The sequence below is a fragment of the Dama dama genome, chromosome 5 (assembly GCF_033118175.1).
Source record: "Dama dama isolate Ldn47 chromosome 5, ASM3311817v1, whole genome shotgun sequence".
Lineage (NCBI taxonomy): Eukaryota > Metazoa > Chordata > Mammalia > Artiodactyla > Cervidae > Dama > Dama dama.
In genome coordinates, this window is record NC_083685.1 from 110,033,004 (window position 1) to 110,053,812 (window position 20,809).

Below are 20,809 nucleotides of genomic sequence, written 5' to 3' on the forward strand. Positions count from 1 at the left end.
GGTGGGTCGCTAGCAGGAGGAATAAGCATGTTTAGATACTTCCCCCTCACCCCTGCCTCTTGATTCTCCAGTCCTGCAGTTAGATCCCATTGCTCTCTCTGTTGCCCTGGTAACCAGCTCAGCAAGAAGAAACTCAAGCTCAGCAAAGCCCCCAGGTTCTTTGCCCTCCCAGCCTGCCTCTCAGTGGGCAGAAAGAAGGCAACTGTTAGGGGCAGACAGATCAGCCTTAGGTAGCCCTTCTCTATCCCCTTCCAGAAGCCCATGGACTGGGTGCTTAAAGTTTTTGGCCCCCTTCTCACAGGTGTTAATCACACCACCCTCTCTCCCTCTGTTTCTTCCACCATAGAGTGTAGATGCCTTGACAACCATCCTCCCCATGAGGTCAGCACGCGGGCCTTATGGGAGACTCAGGACAGCAAAGGATTTAGAATCCCAAAGTTGTCTCCCAGCATCAGTAGCCCACTTAGGTTGGGTTGTCCCTCTAGGGCAGTGATTCTCAATCCTGGCTACACAAATCACTTGGGGATACTTTAAAAAAAATACCATAAACCTTGGCCCTACCTCAGAGGTCTGATTAATTAATTTGAGGTGTGGCCAGGGAAACAGTATTTTTGAAAAGTTCCTTGGGGTACAACGTGCAATTGGGGCGAGAACCACTGCCGTTCTAGGAGCACCATAACTTGATGCTGGTTTTCCTCTATGATTCAAGGTCTTGAACTTAGTCTATGCCTGATATCCTTGAGTAGTTGGAGGGTGCTGGGGTCCTGTTCCCCAATTCCAATTTCCAGGAGTCTCTTTGACCCTTGTATTTGCAGCCCCCACACACTCCACACTCCCCAATTCTTCCCCCTTCCTAAATGACAATCCCAAATCCTGCCCAGAGAGGACGTTACCAAGGCAACCAGCTTAATCTGGCAACTGTGGCATGTGCTGGGAGTGGAGCCCTCCTCTCCTTACTCAGTTCATAAAATGCCTGGGGAGCTCCAAGCCACTCCAGCCAGTTTCCCCTCTTGACCCCAGGGATATCAGGGTATCCAATGAAGAGAGTATCAGGAAACTGATATTTGGATCTCTATTCTAGCTTATCAGCCAAAATTGTTCTCTCTCCTTTTTTACTGTTCCTTTTTGCAAATCCACAAACAGATGGGTGTGCAAAGCTTTAATTCTGTGAACACATGCTCTTGTACACATCAGACCAGATAAGCACACACGGTGACACGTGTAGTACACACCCTGTTCAGTTTTACCACCACTCCCAGGCTTTCACATTCCTGTCTCTGCCTGGCCCATGCACAGTAAACAGAGGTGGGGCATTGTCCAAGGAGCCTCAACCCATATGTTGCCTGGTGCCACGCCCCCACCTTGGTACTTTAACCTTGACGTGCTTACAGGGAGCGAGTCTCCATACCCGCCTCTACCTGGGACAGTCTATCCTTAGCGACAGAATGCTTTGGGCATAGGCATCAGAAATAAGGATCATCTGGAGTGCATGTTCCGTACCACTTTCCCCACTCCATGGCTATGCCACCTCTAGAGTGTCTCTCTATGCCTGATGGTGTTGGTTGGCAGTTCTAGAGCTTGTCACCCATCTCCAGGGCTCTGCTTCCTCCTGCTGCCAGTAGGTGAGAGTGCCCTTGTGCTCCTGGTCTCCCTCTCCCTCTGCCTACCATCTCTTCTCCTCACCCTAATTAGACCTGCCACAACCTGCTGCTCTCTGCTAGGCTCCTACCTGCCTGCCAGTACCTGCCTCTCACAGGCCAGGCCCTCACTATCTATTGTGCTCTACCAGAAATGGCAGATGGGTAGTGCCCCCCTGCCCCCCTCCCCCATTCCAATGCCAGTTCACTCGAGGCCTACCCAGCCCTTTTTACAGAAAGAAGATAAAGACCACATACTCCACTGAGTATGGCAACAGAGCGCACAATCGAGATCGAGAGTGATGGACACTCAATCAGCAATTTTTGTAGGCCTCACTTGAATGAGGTCCATCAAGGTGTGCAGCCTGATTTTTTGCAGTGATACCAAGAGTCCCCGTAAGCCTCGAGCCAGGAAGCTCCCTCTCCACTGGTAAATGACTCCCTCGCCCTTGCCTTTAATGTCTGCGTTTATTCGGATCCCAATCCCATTCAGCCCCTTACTGTTTTCCTCACGGTCAGCCCCAGCGCCCAAGTTCAAGCCTTGCGCGCGGCCCAGGTGGGCGGGCCCATGAAGGGTAGGGGCGGGGACTGGGCGGGGACTGGAGGAGGGGGCGCGGTCTCAGTTCTGCCACCTTCCCCTCGGTCAGGAGCGCAGCCGCCGCCGCCGCCGCCGCCGCCGCGTCCTCTCAGCCTTGCGCTCCGCCCGCTGCCTCTGCCGCCGCAGCCCGGCCCAGGAGCGCAGAGCCTTTGGGCACCGGCCCCGCAGCCTGCCCACCCTTCGGGCCGCGTGCGCTGCAGCCGGCATGGGGGGCCACTGAGAGCCGGTACTCCTTCCCTCTGGCACCTCCCCCGGTCACTGGCCACTGGACTCCGGCCAGCGAGCCTCGGGCACCTCTGGCCCCCAGTCCGGAGCCTGGCACGGCCCTCAGCTCTGTCCCTCCGGCTCTGAGCATCGTGTCCCTGCCCCCCCCGCCCGTGCCTGGGACACCTGGGTCCCCCGGCGGCCCCGAGGAGAGGGGCGGGGGGGGGGGTATGAAGCCGCTGGAGAAATTTCTGAAGAAGCAGACGTCGCAGCTGGCGGGGCGAACGGTGGCGGGAGGTCCCGGCGGGGGTCCGGGGAGCTGCGGCGGGCCTGGAGGGGGTGGGGGACCTGGCGGGGGCGGCGGTCCAGCCGGGGGACCGCGGCCGCTGCAGCGGCGTCAGAGCGTGTCTCGCCTGCTGCTCCCAGCTTTCCTCCGGGAGCCCCCCGCCGAGCCGGGGCTGGAGCCGCCCCCAGAGGAGGACGGGGGAGAGCCGGCGGGGGTCGTGGAAGAGCTCGGCAGCGGGGGGCCCTGTTGGCTGCAGCTGGAGGAGGTGCCGGGGCCCGGGCCGCTCGGGGGAGGGGGACCCTTGCGTTCCCCTTCCTCGTACTCCTCAGACGAGCTGTCCCCCGGCGAGCCTCTGACTCCTCCACCCTGGGCCCCTCTGGGCGCCCCCGAGCGGCCGGAGCATCTTCTGAACTGGGTTCTGGAGCGGCTGGCCGGAGGGGCCACAAGGGACAGCGCCGCTTCAGGTAAGGAGCGGGTTGGCTCATCCATCCCGAGTAGGGTTTGCCCCCTCCCCCGCCCGGGTCCTCTTGCTTGCCCTTGGACGGTGAGGGTGGCGCCGTGCGGGAGCCTCGGTGCGGGGTTGAGTGGTCAGCTGAAGTGGGGTAGGGGCCTATGGGAGGGACAGAGCTTTTTGCAGCAGAGAAGTGGCAGTGCCACCTTCCTCCGCGTAGCAGCCTCACCCACGCCTGGAGAAGAAGCTGAACCCCTTTCCCTCATTGAGCCTCCCTTCCTCTCCCCTGAACATTTCATCCAGACCCTATGGGTCCCCGGTGTTGACTACCTCCTTCTGTGGCTGAGAATTCGAGCTTGACCCACTAAGATGGAAGCTGCCCAGACCGGTCAGTGCAGCCCTCTAGAGGTGGCCAACCCCGAAAGACCTTCGAGGAGTCCCCGGTTCTCTTTAGAAGGCCCAGAGCAGAGGGCTGGCCCACTTGGCGGGGGCCAAACAGGCACATGGCGGCCCAAGCTGCCTTTAGGCTCTGGCAAAGGGATGCATTGTCCCTAGCAGCTTGGGGGGTGAAGGTTGTGTGGAGGGAGGCATTCTAGTTGGGGGTGGATTCAGAAGGTGTCTGGTGGCTGGGCAGACCTCAGGCCCTGCAGCATCCAGGGGGGTCTGAACCTCTCCAGCTCCCGCCCTTCCGGTGGCAGGCCTCAGCACAGGGCCTCTTTAAAAATAACCACACCCTGAGAGGCTTATTCCCTAAATGATGAAGCTATTTTGCCACTCCCCACAAGCACCCCTGCTAAGGAGATCTTGAGGAAACTGAGGCCCCAGATTGCTGGTTAGCAGCTCTGAAGTAAAAGATCCAAGGGTCTTCAGGGCTGGTTGTCGGCATTTCACTAACACCCAGTGGGGTCTGAGGATTGGGAGCCCAGGCTGAGGGCCTACGGATGGGGGTTTCACACTTTGCTCCCAGACCTTTGCAGGGAGCCCTAACCCAGGTGTGCGGAATGGGGCTCCACTCCCCTAGATTTTTCTCAAGACCCAGGTACTCTCCTTGGCTCAGGTTACAGTTGCCCTGGGGAGCTGACACCTTTTGGATTTAATTAGAAAAATATCAGACACACACAGCTCTCTTAACCATAACTTCCCGCCTACACCACACACACTGTGTCTCTATGACACATTCCCTGGGGAGGCTGTGCATTGGACCAGAGCCTACCTAGGAAGAGACAGACACCAAGCTGTAGCCCCTATGGCAGCATCTCCCCCACTCTGCCCCATGGGCCTCTTCCTTTGTTGGCTCTGTTTAGCTTTCCTGTGAGATAAAGAATGGAGGGAAGGTTTGGGGGCATCCCTAGTCCTCGTCCCCATCCCTGGGGCTGAGGATCAGGGCTGGGGGGCTCTCTGACTCACTGGGCAGAGAGAAAAAGGGAGAAACTGTCTTTCCGCTTTTGCCAGGGCCTAGTGCCACAGACTCTGCTCATTGTCCCCTGGGGAAGGACTCTTGAACTGACTGTCACTGTACTACCTGGACTGGCAGGCTGGATCTCCAGAGTAACTGGTCCGGGGAAACCCCAAAGCAGTCCTAGAATAGATGAGAATCAAGCTTAACCTGCCACTCTGATATTCTCCAATATAACCAATATTCTTAAGCCATCTCAGTTCCCTCCCAGGGCATGTGGGCGGAGGAGACTTACAAAAGCTACCCCAAAGAAGCCAAAGCGGCCCCCGCTGCCCACTGGACTTCACTCTGACACCCTGCTTGCCTCAAGCACAGTGAGAAAAGAACAGAATCTCAGGAGTCAGGGTTCTTACTCCAGCTCCAAGCAAGTTCCTCTCAGCTCTGGGTCTTGGTTTCTCATTTGTGAAATGAAATCATTGAAGCTGAGGATCTCATGTTGATTCACCTGCTTCACTTTCGTGGCTAGAATTGGAGGCCAGGGGATGGTGACCCAAGGGCCATCAGAAGCCTTGGGGCAGTGCCTGGGGACCTGGCCCTAACCTGTTCTGGTGAGGACACCTGGCTCCCTCCCCGGGCCCTGCCTGTCTGTGTGTGCCAGGCTGCCCTGCCCCACCCCAGGGCTGGCTGCAAGTCAGGGCGACCTTGTACCTGGCTGACTGGCTGAGCCAGGCCCAGATGGAGGTGTGGAGGGGGAAAGGGTGGTGTGAGGAGCCACTCCCCTGCACCCTTGCATCATTAACTCTTCCATCCCTGGGCAGCTGGAGGACACAAGCTTTCTATTTAAAGGCTTTGGGATCAAAGAGATGGCAGTCGTCCCTTTCCCTTTTAATGGGGCTGGTTCTCACCTGCCTAGTTGGAACTCAAAACTCTTAGGTAGGGAGTGGGGAGGAAAGGAGGAACACACACACACACACACACACACACACACACACACACACACACACACACACGCCACTGACCCTACCTCTGTGCTTAGGTTCTCTTGGCCTAGAGACACTTCTAGGGGCTACCTCTCTTTTTCCCCCCGGACAGATCTCAAGCTTGGCGTATTAAGTGACCCGCTACCCACGCACACTGGAGAGAAGTGGGCGTGGCCATCGGAGGGCGCCCCCTCCTTCCCTCCAGCTGCCGAGGCAGCTGCCAACCCCACCCCCGCAGCGGCTGCCCAGAACCTTCACGTTTGTGTGTGTGTGTGTGTGTGTATGTATGGTGGGGCATGTGCAGAGCATGACTGGGCAGGTGGCTGAGGCTCCAGCCCAGCTAAAGAGAATTTGCCCTGGAGGCAAGAGAGGGGGAGTGGTGAGCCTCCAACCAGGTCCTGGAAGTGCCCTCCTGACATCAGCGGTGGCGACTGCTCTTACAGATACCCTGCTGGATGACATTGTCCTCACTCATTCGCTCTTCCTTCCCACGGAGAAATTTCTTCAGGAGCTGCACCAGTAATATCCTTTTGTGGAGCTTGCGAAAGGGGAAGTCAGGAGGGAGCCACTCCCTGCATCCCACATGCCATGGGATGTGAGGGGCTAAGCTCTTCCCAAGAAAACACACCTGGGTTTCAATCCCAGGTTCTTCACTCACCAACTGTGTGACCCCGGGCAGATCACCTGATCTCCTGGGGCCTCAGTTTCCTCTTCTGTAAAACGGGGCTAAACAGTACCTGCTCCTGGGGCTGCTGTGGAGACCATTCTGGGAGCAGAGGTAGGACTGCTTGGAGACTGCACAGCCCTGTATAGATGTAAGGTGTTATTATTCTATTAAGAGTGCCTCTCTCCCCACTGAATTATTGCTCTAAACGTCCGGTTGCCCAGAGAGTTATTACAGGGTCTGATGTAAACATCAGGTCACAGCGGTGCTTTCACAGGGTCACTAGAGACAAGTCACTGACTGGGCTATTCATAGGGCCTCTCAACGAATTATTCTAGGACCTAATTGTAAATGGCAGGCCAGTGAGTAAATATCATAGGTTCTCTTTGAAACACCAGGCCTTACACAGAGAGATGGTCAGGTTTGTGGTTAGCACCATCGGCCTTTAGCAGCCTGCTGTGAGCTCAGCACTGTGGGCTGATCAGGGGTTGGGTGGGTCCAGGCAGAGTAGCTTCTAGTGAATTTCTTCAAGTGAAATTCAAACAAGCAAGAGCTGCATGTGGTTGAGTGGGTGCCATCCCTACCTACTCTGGCAAAAACCTGGGCTGGGGCATGGGTCTTGGTTCCAGGGAACTTCAGAGCCCCTTTCTCTCTGGCCCCAAACCTAGGGAATTTTTAGGCGTGGCCTTGCCTCCCATTGCAAAGCCTTGCCTCCCATACCCCTTCCCAGTGTCCTCAAGTCTGCCTGCCAGGGCTTTTTCTTAACTTAGGGGTCAGCTTTGTTTGGGCAGGAGGCATGGAAGGCCCCGAGGGGGTGGGCCGGAAGCAGGCCTGTCTAGCTATGCTCCTTCATTTCTTGGACACCTACCAGGGGCTCCTGCAGGAGGAAGAGGGGGCTGGCCGCATCATCAAGGTGGGCCTGGGATGAGAAGGTGGGTGACCAGGCTGTTGGCTCTGGAAGGGGCCCTTTTGAAGGAGCCATACTTCTCAAGCTGGGTACCTGGAAAAAAAGAGGCCAGCAAGTCCTAGCTTATAGGGTTCTTCTGTGCTTGAAGGCATGGAGGCCCTGCCCTGCCCTTGCAGAGAGTGATGCTGGGATGAGACCCTTGCCCTCACCTTCTTTCTCCTTGTCTCTGCAGGACCTGTACCTGCTGATTATGAAGGATGAGTCCCTTTACCAGGACCTCCGAGAGGACACACTGAGGCTGCACCAGCTTGTGGAAACAGTGGAGCTAAAGTGAGGGGAATGGGCTCGGGGAGGGGCCAGGAAAGAAGTCCCCCTTGTTCCTCAATTAGAGGGCTGGGTGCCTCTGGCCTTTGGACTCCAAGATGCCTTGATTTCAGTCCCTTTCTCTTACTAGAGAGGAGCACAGAGCATTGTCTCCAGTCATCTTGGGGGTCCATTCTCCCCTCCACTTATTTGTCAGTCCAGGGGTGTACTGATAAATATTGAACAGCCAGCACTTCAGGAAGAAGAGCCCTGACTTGTAGCTTTTGCTGATTCCCATGGTGTAAATTCTCTCACCATGGTTGATTTCAAGCTCCCAACATGATGTCATTGAATGTGAAATTGGGAAGAGATGTGCAGTAGCAGGTCATTGTGTAGTATCGTCACAACCTAAAGAGCACAGAGAAGAATGTAGTGAAACAATTAGGAAATGACTTTTTTTTTTTGTATTATAATAATTTGGCTATAAGTTTATAAAACATATATCTATTTATATACAATTATCTATTATAATTAATTTTTTAATGGCTGTGTTTAAAACCAGTTGACAAAATTCTCCAGTATTTAACAGTCTGCCTTCATGAGCCATTGTGAGCTGACTTCAAGACACCACGGTGTCCATCTGTCCATCTTTCCAGCTCTTTCAGTTTCTCCATCCCACTGTCATAACCTTCATTGAGGTTTCAGTATCTCTCACCTGGATTATGGCTGCAACCTCCGATCCAGGGCTTTAGCTTATGGTTGTGTCTTTCTTATGCTGATGCCACAGAGATTTTTCAAACTTGACAAACTTGTGCTTCTGTTCCCAAAATATCCATGCCCCCCACCCCAGCATCCTAGCCCCTCTCTGTCTGCCTTCTGCTGATCCTTCCCATCTCCCTCATCACTCACTATATACCCACCAATTCCACAAACACCTATGTGTTCTCAACTTCCTGCTATCACTTATATGGTCCACCCCAGAGTGCCTTCCTCCCACCCCCTTCCCTTCCTGTTGTCCTTCAAGGTCCAGGCCAAATGCCATCTTCCCAGTGAAAGCATCTTTTGGTGATAGCTGTCCCCCCCTCCCTCCCTGTACCAACAAAACTCTTCTTGTGCCTTTATTATATCATCTAACACCTCCTGTCTGGTGTGAGAAGTAGCTGTGCGCAAGTCTGTCTCCCTCCCAGACTGTGAAGTTTTTGTCGGTAAAATTCAGCAAACAGCTGATGACCTACACCTACCATGTACCAGGCAGCATGCTAGGCCTGGAGGTTGAAAATAAAATTCAGTCAGCTCTCAATCTTGTAGAAGAGATAAGACACGAAGGTAAACATGTATTAGCCCAATGTTCTACAGCCATTGAGACAAAAAGGTGACCTCTGCTGGTGGGTGGGGTGGATAGAGAAGAATTCAGGGAGGAGGTGGCACTAGATTTGGTCATTTGGACAGCTGTCCCATGCTGGCCATGGTCCTGTCTTCTGACCTCCTTCACCACTCTCTGAACCTGATACTGGGAATACCCTTGACCCGGTTCTGACATCCCTGCTTGATGCTGCCTGCCTGGCATGCAAGATGCCTGGCCAGGCTCTCTGATGCCCAGCGGTGTTGACACCAGGATCCCAGAGGAGAGCCAGCCGCCCAGCAAGCAGGTGAAGCCACTCTTCCGCCACTTCCGTCGGATAGACTCCTGTCTGCAGACCCGCGTGGCTTTCCGGGGTTCCGATGAGAGTGAGTGTTCTGGGGGCTCTGAGGGGTCTCCGGATCACGGGTGCCCTCTGTGGGGTTTCCTTCTGTCTCAGAACCAGTCCTTTTCACAGCATCTTTTTCAGAGGCCAACCCATCTCAGATTGCAGAGGTGCTCAGCAGGGGGCTGTGCTGATGCTGCCATTCTGCCCACTGGTGAAAAGCCACCTTCTGGTCTCTGTTTAGTCTTCTGCCGTGTCTACATGCCTGATCACTCTTACGTGACCATACGCAGCCGCCTCTCAGCATCTGTGCAGGACATTCTGGGCTCTGTGACGGAGAAGTTGCAGTACTCAGAGGAGCCTGCGGGGCGTGAGGATTCCCTCATCCTGGTTGCTGTGGCCTCCTCAGGAGGTGAGAGTCAGAAAGAGCTGGGCTGGGGTTGGGGAGTGGTGGGACAAGAAGAGAAACTCACAGGCCCAATGCCCTGGGGCAGAAGTAACAGCTGAATTCTAGGCCCTGGCTGCTACTCTAAGTGTGGTCCTAGGACCAGCCACAGGAGCATCACCTGGGAGCTTGCTAAAAAGTATGTCTGCCCCCAACCCCAGACCTGCAGAATCAGAATGTGTGTTTTAACAAGATCCCCAGGTGATGTCTATGCACATTAAAGTTGGGGACACACTGGTCCAGGACACTTGGATGCTGCTCTGGGTGCTTGCCTCTTACTCACCTAGGGATCTGGTCCTCTAACCTCCTCCATCATCTAAGGATGCTACATTTTTGAGACCAAAGACACAGGATGGGCCTCCAGTCCCAGTAGGAAGGCAAAAGTCTCTGCAGTGTAGTTACAGCCTTATTTTCCTCTAAGGCAGAAAAAAAAAAAAAAAAATCCTGTTTTCTCAGTGTCACTAGGATGATAGAATAAGAGAAGAGCTAAAAAGAATGTTGGGAGTCAAAAGGAGGTTGTAAATGCAAGACAATCCATTTTTTGAAAACTGTTGTTTAAATACAGCATAGGCCAGTGAGGACAAGTCCGGTTAGCCTAGAGTACATCTGTGCAGGGTTGGGAGCGTCGGGATGGGGCAGTGGCTGGGGGATGCAAGGGTGCAGGGGTCGATGCTGAGGCAAAGCAGCTCATTCTCCTGCAGAGAAGGTCCTTCTCCAGCCGACTGAAGACTGTGTCTTCACCACACTGGGCATCAACAGCCACCTCTTTGCTTGCACCCGAGACAGCTTTGAGGCCCTGGTAAGAACTCCTTCATAAGCCTTGGCTGGTAGTGGAGGCTGAGAGGGGCTGGGCCAGAAATTCACAAGCCCAGCCCCTGTGCCCCTGCCTGCCCCACCAGGTGCCCCTTCCTGAGGAGATCCAGGTCTCCCCTGGAGACACGGAGATCCATCGTGGGGAGCCTGAGGACGTGGCCAACCACCTTACCGCCTTCCACTGGGAACTGTTCCGCTGTGTGCATGAGGTGGGGACTGAGGCTGCAGCTGGGCTGGGGGCCTGCAGAGAGGCAGCGCTCTGGGCTGAAAGTTCTGGTTAGGACGCTCCGCGCCCTTCCAGCATGCCCTGGGGCAATTTGCCGCCAGAACATCTCTAAGCCTTTGTCCCCGTATCTGGGGAATAAGAAAAAGCAAAGAGAGAGGACCATCCCCCGCCCCCCATCAGGGTGGTTCAGGATCCAAGTGGCGCTTATACAGAACCTGACCCACAGTTAGCATTTGTAAAATATTCACTATTAAAGAAAAGGCAGCGACAGTAATGTCGATCAGATGGTTCAAGCGCCTGGCAGCGTGTAAGCTTTCGGTAGATGGTAGAGTATTATTAATGTTGGTTGTTCCCCGCGCCCCCCCCCCCCCCCCCCCGTTGCATCCTGTCCTGTCCCCGCTTTTTCTATTTTCCACCCCTCTCGCCCCCGCCCTCATGCCTGTCCTGGCTCCCCGCCTCCCACTGTCATCTCCCGCCCGCCGCCTCCATCCCACGCCCTGGCGGCCCTTCTGCCGCCGCGGCTGCAGCTGGAGTTCGTGGACTACGTGTTCCACGGGGAGCGCGGCCGCCGGGAGACGGCCAACCTCGAGCTGCTGCTGCAGCGCTGCAGCGAGGTCACCCACTGGGTGGCCACCGAGGTGCTGCTCTGCGAGGCCCCGGGCAAGCGCGCGCAGCTGCTCAAGAAGTTCATCAAGATCGCGGCCATGTGAGTGCGGCCGGCCGCGGAGGGGGAGGCCCTGGCCCCCCTCCCGCCCCTCAATGACCCCGCCCGCCCCTCACTGACCCCGCCCCCCGCCCGCTGACCCCGCCTCCCGCCCCCGCAGCTGCAAGCAGAACCAGGATCTGCTGTCCTTCTACGCCGTGGTCATGGGGCTGGACAACGCCGCCGTCAGCCGCCTGAGGCTCACCTGGGAGGTGAGGTGACCGCCTCTTCGCCTCCCACCTGGGCCGGCCCGCCTCGGGGATCTTGGCCTTAACGCACAGTCTTGACATCCCTGGGCTCACCCCAGAGATCTCTCCCGGGGTGGCTGCTCGCCTCTGGGGAGCTTTTGTGAGGATTGGAAGGAGGCGCCCCCTTCTGGCGAATACAGCTCCGGGGCACCGGGCAGGGCTGAAGGGCCGGGTACCTGTGCAAATCAGTGAAGGTGGATTCGCGCCTGACCGCGGAGTGGTGGGTGGGGGGCAGGCAGCCCGGCCCAGGAAGCACAATGGGCTCTGGGATTTCAGCCCGCACCCGGGGCGGCTTTGTGCGTGGCTCAGGCATCAGCAGTGGCCTCCATTTCGCCAGAAGAGATCATTCCTCTGGGCCGCTGTCAGCGCCCCAGACCTAGCCCAAGGCTGGGTCTCCTTTCCCACCCTCTAAGCTTCCCAGCCCCCTGCCAGGCCCTCCGGCCCTTTCCCCCTCTAACACCTGGGGATTAGTCAGGAGGGCCCATGAAACCCAAGGAGCTCCAGAATCTGACATCTCCTTCCTTCAACCTGCAGAAGCTGCCAGGGAAATTCAAGAACTTGTTCCGCAAATTTGAGAACCTGACAGTGAGTGGGTTTGGCTCTTTTATCTGCCACTGGACTGGCACCCCAGAGACTTTCAGTGCCCACAAACCTTTCACCTCAAGCTTCCCTTTCAAGGTTTTTAGTGTCTGGGAGTCCCCCTCCCGACCCCCCTCCTCCAGCCGACCACGCTGGGAGGGAAGCTGGGAGGATTGTGGCTTTGTTTTCCCCAGGGAAGAGGATACATCAGTGAAGTCCCCACTTAGACACCCAAGCACACCCCTGTTTGTTTGGAGATATTTGTAGGGAAGGGGCTAGGGGAGGGGGAGGGGGACAACTTTGGGGTACACTGGGCCTTTTTGTCACTTTCTCTCTTTGCTGTGGAACCCTAGGACCCCTGCAGGAACCACAAAAGCTACCGGGAAGTGATCTCCAAGATGAAACCTCCTGTGATTCCTTTCGTGCCTCTGATCCTCAAAGGTGAGAGTCGCTTCCAAGCTATGTTCCTCTCCACACTCCCCATGCCCCGTTCAGACCCTCAATCCCCTCTCAATTCAGCTCTGTGTGTGGCTACAAAGAGAGAAGCCCCTAGGTTGAATGTGGTTTGGGGGAGGGGAAGGGCCTTTGGACCTCCTCTCCCTTTTTTGTAACTTTTATTTGCATTTGTGTGTGTGTGTGGCATCTATTCTCCAGCCATAAGTGTTTATTTCTTCACTTTCTTCTGGGATATCTTTTTCTTCTGTGCAGCCTCCTCTCTGGTTCAGGAACAGTCTGTTCTTTTTCAGTAAGGATCATCTCCATGTGGAAGGGAGGACTCACATATAGGTTGATCTGACCATGAGCTCTGTAAGACCCGCCAGCATCTTGGGGGCTTTGTTCACTGGGATGTGCTCAGTGACCAGGGAATCTACCTCTCCGCCCTTAAGTTCAGCATTATTCTCTGCATATTTGAGCATGTGCAGTAAAAATTCAGCACTCTTTGGACCACCAGCCCTGAGTCCAGCCCCACTGTTTGGTTGCCAGCTCCACCACTGTAATGACGGGATGGCACACGTTGCTGCTGTAAAGTGACATCCTTCAGATACTTGGTGACTGTTTGGATATGCAGTCCCCATAATGGCCTGGGCAGTTTCACGAGTGTTCTTTTTTTTTATTTTTTTATTTTATTTTTTTTCATGAGTGTTCTTAAAGTGAACACAAAGATTTGAACCTCTTGATTTGCATGATTTTCTGGGGTCAAGTGAACAGCGAACCATTTTTACAGGTCTCCTCGGGTCGCTTCCAGGAAAAGTGGATCTCCCCCTCTTACCTCTTTGCTTGTCTCCCCATCCCTAGACCTGACTTTCCTGCATGAGGGAAGTAAGACCCTGGTAGATGGCTTGGTGAACATTGAGAAGCTGGTGAGTGACACTGCCAACCCCAGTCCCATGAGTGGGGTGGCTGGTACCCTCCCCCGCTCTTGGCACACACACCCCTGAAGATAGCACCTTTCCTCATGGTGCCCAGCTTGCCTGGCAGACTCCTGACTGTCTCTGTGGTGTCACTGTGGCAACCTGCCCACAGATGGCAAAATTGACAGGCAGCTTGGGGTGGGGGCAACTCTGCCTCTCCCTAACCTGGCCCTCTGTCACACCCCTTCTTTGGTCCAGTGGAGAAGGGGGAGCCTTGGGAGGGGAGCACCTTTCTGGGCCCTTTTCGGGATTCAGTTCTTGTCATCTCCCAGCATTCAGTGGCCGAGAAAGTGAGGACAGTCCGCAAATACCGGAGCCGGCCCCTTTGTGAGTACTCGGGGTTTTGAGGGCGTTACAGGTGGAGGTTTGACAGAGCAGGAGGGTTTCTGGGAGACTCCTGCACTCCAGTGTTTATTTCCTTAAACATCTCATTTCTCCATTCTCTCCTCGGCCTTCCCGGGGGCCCTCCTGCCCACCAACCATCCCAGTCCACACCCTTCCTTCCTTCTGGCTGGTTGTGTGCAGGGGAAGAAGGGCACCCTGACCGCCTCCCTCCCTGTTCTTGCATCCCCAGGCCTTGATATGGAGGCCTCCCCACATCACCTGCAGACCAAGGCCTACGTGCGCCAGTTCCAGGTCATTGACAACCAGAACCTCCTCTTCGAGCTCTCCTACAAGCTGGAGGCCAACAGTCAATAAGAACTGAGGTTCTGGTCGGCCCCTCACCAGGGTCCTTGGGCACCTGGCACTCAAGCACTTTGAATGACTCCCTGCCCACATCTGACAGCTTTCTTCTGGAGCCGCTTCCTGCCCCACGGGAAGGAGTTGGGTGGACTGAGCCCTGGACTCATAAGCCTGTTCTTCCTGCTGAAGTCCTCTCCCCCGTGCTCCTTCAAGCCCAAGCCACCCTCTGCTGGTTCCTGCCCTCCCAGGGGAAGCAGTGGGCAGAGAGCTCCTTCCCTCGCCCCTCCCATCCAGATCTGTTCCGGAGATGGAGTTTCCCATCTCCTCTACCCAAGTAGGCAGGAAGGCTTTGCCCACCCCTCACCCCGTCTCGTCTCACAGAGCAGAGCTGTGGGAGGGATTGGCAGCCTTCCTCTCCACCACCTGCCTGGCTTCTGCCTGACTTCTTCCTGGTAAGGGCTGGGACCCCTAGATGCACCCCCAGATATTATATTGCCCTTGTGTCTGTCTGCGTGCGTGCGTGCGTGTGTGCGTGTGTGTGTGTGTGTGTGTGTGTGTGTGTGTGTGTTTGCGCGCGCGCGTGTGGCCCCTTTGAAGGAGCAGCACTGCATCTGGCATTTGAGGGAAGGTGCTGTGTGTACTGGGGAGGGGGTCCTTCTGTTTGGTGCTACCCTTGTCTGCTCTGCTGCTGGGACGGTGCAGGGTGCTCTCCCCACCCCCCCCACTCCCTGCCCAGCTCTCCGCTGCCCTGCACACCCAGGCTTGTGGGTGAAGCTGCTCTGGAGGGCAGGGAGCAGCAGCAGACAGGAGGGTTACTATCAGCCCTTACAGGTCCCCGACTCAGGCCTCCTAAAGTTCCCTGGGTGGGCTCTGATGAGAGAGTAAAAGATGCTCAGGGAAACACAGGTCTAAGCTGCCTACAGGACCCTCCCTCCACATTGCAGTGGGGTGAGATGTGGTGGCAGGAGTCAGGGTTGATTTCTGCCCATCCTCCTGGTTTTCGGGTGTCTCACTGCTAAGAAGGGAGTTATCGTCTCCCTTTGGCTCTTCCGCAGGGATGCCAGTACATGGTCTCATCTTCCTCCCTGTCTTGACTCCCCCCTTGGCCCTTCCCATCAGAGCTGGGTGGGGTGGACTCCTGTACTTGGGGCAGGCAGCCGCCCCCGCCCCTGACATGGGGCAGGGAACCGCAGAGACTGGAAAAGCGAAACTGGGCCCTGGCGATGCCTCTGTTACCTCTCAGTCTCCCCTCCCTCTCCCATCAGGGGCCTCTAGGGCTGAGGGTGCAAGACTCCCGGCAGCTACGGGGTGAGGTTTCCTGGCTCAGCCTCACCCTCCTTTCTGGCACCACCTCTTTCCCTTCCGAAGAGGCAGCAGCAGCCCCAGCCAAAGCAGCTGCTGCTCCTGCTCTGAGAGTGTATATATTTTTTACCAAAAGCTCGGGAATTGTAAATTTATTTTTTAAAACTCAAGGAGGGAAAGAGCCTTGTATCATATGTAAACAGTGTATCATAGATGATGTTGTACAGTCCCTTTTATACTTCGGTCTGTCTTGTTCCTGCCGCAAAAATATGTCTATAGACTCCCCACCCCCACCAAGTCTGCCAGCGCTGTGTCCCACCCCCTCCATCCCTAGAGACAGTGACCTCTGTCTGTCCACTCTTCCCTGCTACTGCTGATGTGCCCTTCTCTCCCTGCAGACATCCTTCCTCCCGACCCCTCTCAGCACCCTTGTCACTCCAGCGCTCACAGTCCTCCCCAAACCCTGGGGCCCCCCTGGTCCAGTCTCGGCTGCTGCCCACCTCTGGCCTTGGCCCCTGCCCTGCTGCCTCCCACAGGCCTCCCAGACCCCTTCCCACGCCCCCCAGCTCTACCAGAGTGAACCGTGTGTGCTCCACAGGCTCGATTGTCATCGCAGAAACCTGCTGGAGTCAAAGCCGATAAAAGTCTATGAATCGACCCTCCTGCTGTTCTCCATTCTGTTTCTTTGAGGCTGGGGAAGGGCCAAAGGGGGAGAGAGGGAATCCATCTCTCAGGACTCTGGGCTGGGCTGTTCTGGAGTGACTTTGAAAAACGTGGGTGAGAGGAAAAGATGCTAACCTCGGGAGCCGCGCCGCCTAGTGCCTGGGACTTGCAAGAATGAATGTTTTAGTTCTGCCATGTTCCAGGCGTGCCATGGATATGCGATCTTGGTTAATTCTAACACTGTGCGGTGGAGGATGGAAGCTGGACAGTCCCAGCAAAGTGTCCAAGTTACAGGGTGAGTGAGGTAGCAGAACAAGGCCCGTAACTGAAATCTGTCCATTGCAGACAGCGTGCACATTCTCTGCTGCTACCCAGATGCATGCACTCTGCACGCAACCAGTATCTACCAGTTATATTAAGAAGTGGGGCAACTAGCGCTTAGTGCTCAGCTCTGATGGGAGCCTGACCTCGGGGAAACATGGCACTCTGTCACACTTGAGCCCTTGACCTCCCCTCGTCCTGCTTCAGTTATTCCCTCAGTCTCCTGCATCTCAGAAAACAGTCTTCTCATCCACCCAAGTTTTCGAGGCAAGACTCTACGGCTCCACTCTTGATGATGATGCCCCTTTCCCTCATCCTTCACTCATCTCATCTGCCTCGTCCAGCAGCTTCAATTGCATAGCACATCCTGGGACTTCCCTCGTGGTCCAGTGGTTAAGACTCTGCCCTTCCAATGCAGGGGACGTGCGTTCAGTCTCTGGTCAGGCAACTGAGATCCCACATGCCTTGCCAAAAACAAAAAACAAAGCGAAACAACCAAAACCAAATCCTGATCGGTCCACTTCTCCATTACCACCAGTCCAAACCACTTTCATGTCTTCCCTGGATCCTTGCGCTAGCTTCCTACCTGGGCTCTCAGCTTCTCTCCAACCCGCTCCTAACCCCACCAGTTCGTTCCCCATACTGCAACCAGGGTGCTTTTTTACAACCCCAAATCAGATAATATATGGCTAAACTTAAAGAAGGGCTTGCCATGTTGCACAGTGGTAAAGAACCTGCCTGCGAATGTAGGAGACAAATGAGATGTGGGTCCGATCCCTGGGTCAGGAAGATGCCCTGGAGGAGGGCATGGCAACCCACTCCAGTACTCTTGCCTGGAGAATTCCATGAACAGAGGAGCCTGGCGGGCTACAGTCCATGGGGTCATCACTAAGAGTCCACAATTGAAGCAACTTAGCACACACACATGGAAGCTTAAAGAAAGTGGCGATACCAAGTACCAGTGAGGATACAGAGAAACTAGGACTTTTATAAGTTGTTGGTGGGAGTGTGAATTGGTACACCCAATTTGGAAAATTGTTTGGTCATATCTACTAAGACTAAATGTACCCTGTACCTGTGACCTAGCATTTCCACTCCTAGGTGTATGTATACCCAAGAGAATTTAGTGCCTGTGTCTACCAAAGAATATGCACAGCAATGATTATATCAGTTTTGTTCATGATAAATTGGAAAAAATCCAAGTGTCCTTCAACAGATAAATGAACAAATTGATTGTATATTCTTATAATGGAATATTACATGGCAAAAGAAAGGAACAAATGACTACTACCCTCATGGGTTTCCCTCGTGGCTCAGTCGATAAAGAATCCGCCCACAATGCAGGAGACCTAGGTTCGATCCCTGGGTTGGGAAGATCCCCTGGAGAAGGGAACAGCTACCTACTCCAGTGTTCTGGCCTGGAGAACTCCATGGACCGTATAGTTCATAGGGTTACAAAGAGTCGGACACGACTGAGCGACTTTCACCCACCTGCATAAATGAATCTCACAGATATAACATTGAGTGAACAAAGCCAGACGTATAGACTACACACTGTACAATTCTGTTTTGAGAATTTAAAAAACAGGCAAAATTATGGAGAGAGAAGTGAAAATAGTGGTTGCTCGTGGGATGGGAGAGAGTACTGAAGTGGTGTGAATAAACCCTCTGTGGTGATAATTATGTTCTACATCTTTTTTTTTTTATTGAAGTGCAGTTCATTTACAAGGTGTTTCAGGTACAAAACAATGATTCAGTCTTATATATATAAATGTATATAACACACATATACACATACATATTTTCTTTTTCAGATTATCTTCCTTTATAGGTTATTAAAGATATTGAATATAGGGGCCTTCCCTGGTGGTCCAGTGGTTAGGACTCCACCCTTCCATTGTGGGAGGCATAAGTTCCATCCTGGACAGGAAACCAAGATCTCCCATGTGGCACGACGCAGCCAAAAGATTGAAATTAAAAAAATAGAAAGATATTGAATATAGTTCCTTGTGCTATACATTATACACTTGTTTACCTATTTTATATATAGCAGTGTGTGTCTGTTAATCCCAAACTCTTAATTTTTTCTTCCCCCACTTCCCCATTGGTAACCATAAGAATGTTTTCTACCTCTGTGAGCCCATTTCTGTTCCATAAATAAGTTCATTTGTATCATTTGTTTTAGATTCCACATATAAGTGATATCATGTGATGTTTGTCTTTCTCTGTCTGGCTTACTTTACTATGAAAATCTCAGGTCCATCCATGTTGCTACAAATAGCGTTTTTTTCCATTCTTTTCTATGACTGAGTAATATTCCATTGTGTATATTGTATGTACACCTCTTCTTTATCCACTCATCTGTTGGACCTTTAGGTTGCCTCCATGTCTTGGATTTTGTAAACAGTGCTGCCATAAACACAGTATTCTATATCTTGACCTGAATGTGGTTGCAGTGTGAATGTATGTTCATTGAGATTGATATTAATACATTTTACTGTAATGTTATATTTTAATGAAAACAATTCTGATTTTAACACTCCTCTGTTTTTGAAAACACAGATTAAAAACAAAAATCCCCCTCTCTGACCTCACCTTCTCTCTCTTCTCTCCCTCACCCTCTCCAGCCACACCGACTGCCTTGCTTTTCCTAAAACACATTCTTTTTTTTTTTTTCCTAAAACACATTCTTGTCTCAGGGATTTTGCCTTTGCTCTTTCCCGCGTCTTTCCTGAGTGCTCTCACCGCCCCACTTTGTCTATCTCCTCAAATTCTCCTGTATATTCTTCAAGGCTTTCATTGCTACCTGACATCATCGATACTTCTTCGTGTATTTGATTTTCCTGCCCCCAGAATTTTAGCTCCAGGAGTCTGTCATGTTCACTCTTCTGTACCAAGAGCAGTACTTGGCACCGAGAAGACACTTGATACATATTTGCTGAATAAATAAATTAAGTTATTTGAAATAGGAGTCAAAAGAGGAGGACAAGACACAAGATGATAAGTGCTCTAGGAAATAAGTCAAACAGATTCACTTATGGTCCGCAGATTAAGGGTGGGTGACAATAAAACTTCTTAAAAGAGATGATCTGGGACTTGAAGCAGGCACAGAGTTGGATGGCCTAGGTGTGGATGTGGGAAGTCGGGGATGAGGCACTGGGGCTCTGTGGGCTGTGTGGGAGAGGGTGAACTTACTTAGTAATGCTGCATCTCCAGAGGTTGGCTTAGCAATGAACAAAAAAGTGGAAATAAGTTGAAGCAGTCAGACCAATGTATTAATAATAAGATGCTCTCTGGATCTGGGGTTTGGAGTGAAGAATTTAAGCAGTGCCTTTTGAATCCACTAGGTGTCGCCACCAAGATTACGCCTCACTATGGAAGAGGCCTGGGACCGGTAGAGTTGAATCTATCACAGGGTCTATTCCCAGGCATGAGAAATTTGACTAGAATATCCCAAATCTTTCATTCTCTGCCTTTCTACTGGGTCTTTCCCATTACACATTTAAACTTTCTCAATTCTTGTCAAACCGCCCCCCCTGCCTTTTTTTAATTTGGCTGCGCCATGTGGCATGTGAGATCTTAGTTCCCCTACCAGGCACTCATCTCACATGCTAGCAGAGTAATGCTCAAAATTCTCCAAGCCAGGCTTCAGCAGTATGTGAACCAAGAACTTCCAGATGTTCATGCTGGATTTAGAAAAGGCAGAGGAACCAGAGATCAAATTGCCAACATTCACTGGATCATCGAAAAAGCAAGAGAATTCCAGAAAAACATCTACTTCTGCTTCACTGACTACACTAAAGCCTTGACTGTGTGGATCATAACAAACTGTGAAAAATTCTTAAAGAGATGGGAATACCAGACCACCTTACCTGCCTCCTGAGAAATCTGTATGCAGGTCCAGAAACAACAGTTAGAACCCGACATGGAACAATGAACTGGTTCAAAACTGGGAAAGGAGTACGTCAAGGAGGTATATTGTCACCCTGCTTATTTAACTTATATACAGAGTACATCATGTGAAATTCCAGGCTGGATGAAGCACAAGCTGGAATCAAGATTGCCAGGAGAAATATCAATATCCTCAGATATGCAGATGACAACACACTTATGGAAGAAAGTGAGGAAGAACTAAAGAGCCTCTTGATGAAAGTGAAAGGTGAGAGTGAAAAAGCTGACTTAAAACTCAACATTCAGAAAACTAAGATCATGGCATCCAGTTCCATCACTTCATGGCAAATAGAAGGGGAAACAATGGAAACAGTGACAGACTTTATTTTCTTGGGTGCCAAGATCACCGCA

At 53.0% G+C, this 20,809-nt stretch overlaps 1 protein-coding gene across 4 annotated transcripts; it reads left to right on the forward strand.

Annotated features, from left to right (window-relative positions):
• The first annotated feature begins 2,295 nt into the window (after positions 1-2,295).
• Positions 2,296-16,181, forward strand: RAPGEFL1 (Rap guanine nucleotide exchange factor like 1). Of its 4 annotated transcripts, XR_009693029.1 has the most exons (16): positions 2,297-3,189; positions 5,996-6,074; positions 6,994-7,129; positions 7,356-7,453; positions 9,042-9,154; positions 9,356-9,523; positions 10,243-10,355; positions 10,456-10,578; positions 11,123-11,301; positions 11,420-11,510; positions 12,081-12,131; positions 12,479-12,566; positions 13,422-13,486; positions 13,810-13,864; positions 14,112-14,673; positions 15,922-16,181. XR_009693029.1 is itself a non-coding variant. In XM_061143954.1 (15 exons), exons 1-15 carry the CDS (start codon positions 2,670-2,672, stop codon positions 14,234-14,236), a joined length of 2,004 nt encoding a protein of 667 aa, XP_060999937.1. In that variant the 5' UTR covers positions 2,297-2,669; the 3' UTR covers positions 14,237-16,181. The 4 variants fall into 4 exon arrangements, 3 of the variants coding, with proteins under 3 accessions (XP_060999939.1, XP_060999937.1, XP_060999938.1); XM_061143954.1 differs by having other exon boundaries at positions 14,112-16,181; XM_061143955.1 differs by having other exon boundaries at positions 2,298-3,189; positions 10,258-10,355; positions 14,112-16,181.
• The last annotated feature ends 4,628 nt before the right edge of the window (positions 16,182-20,809 follow it).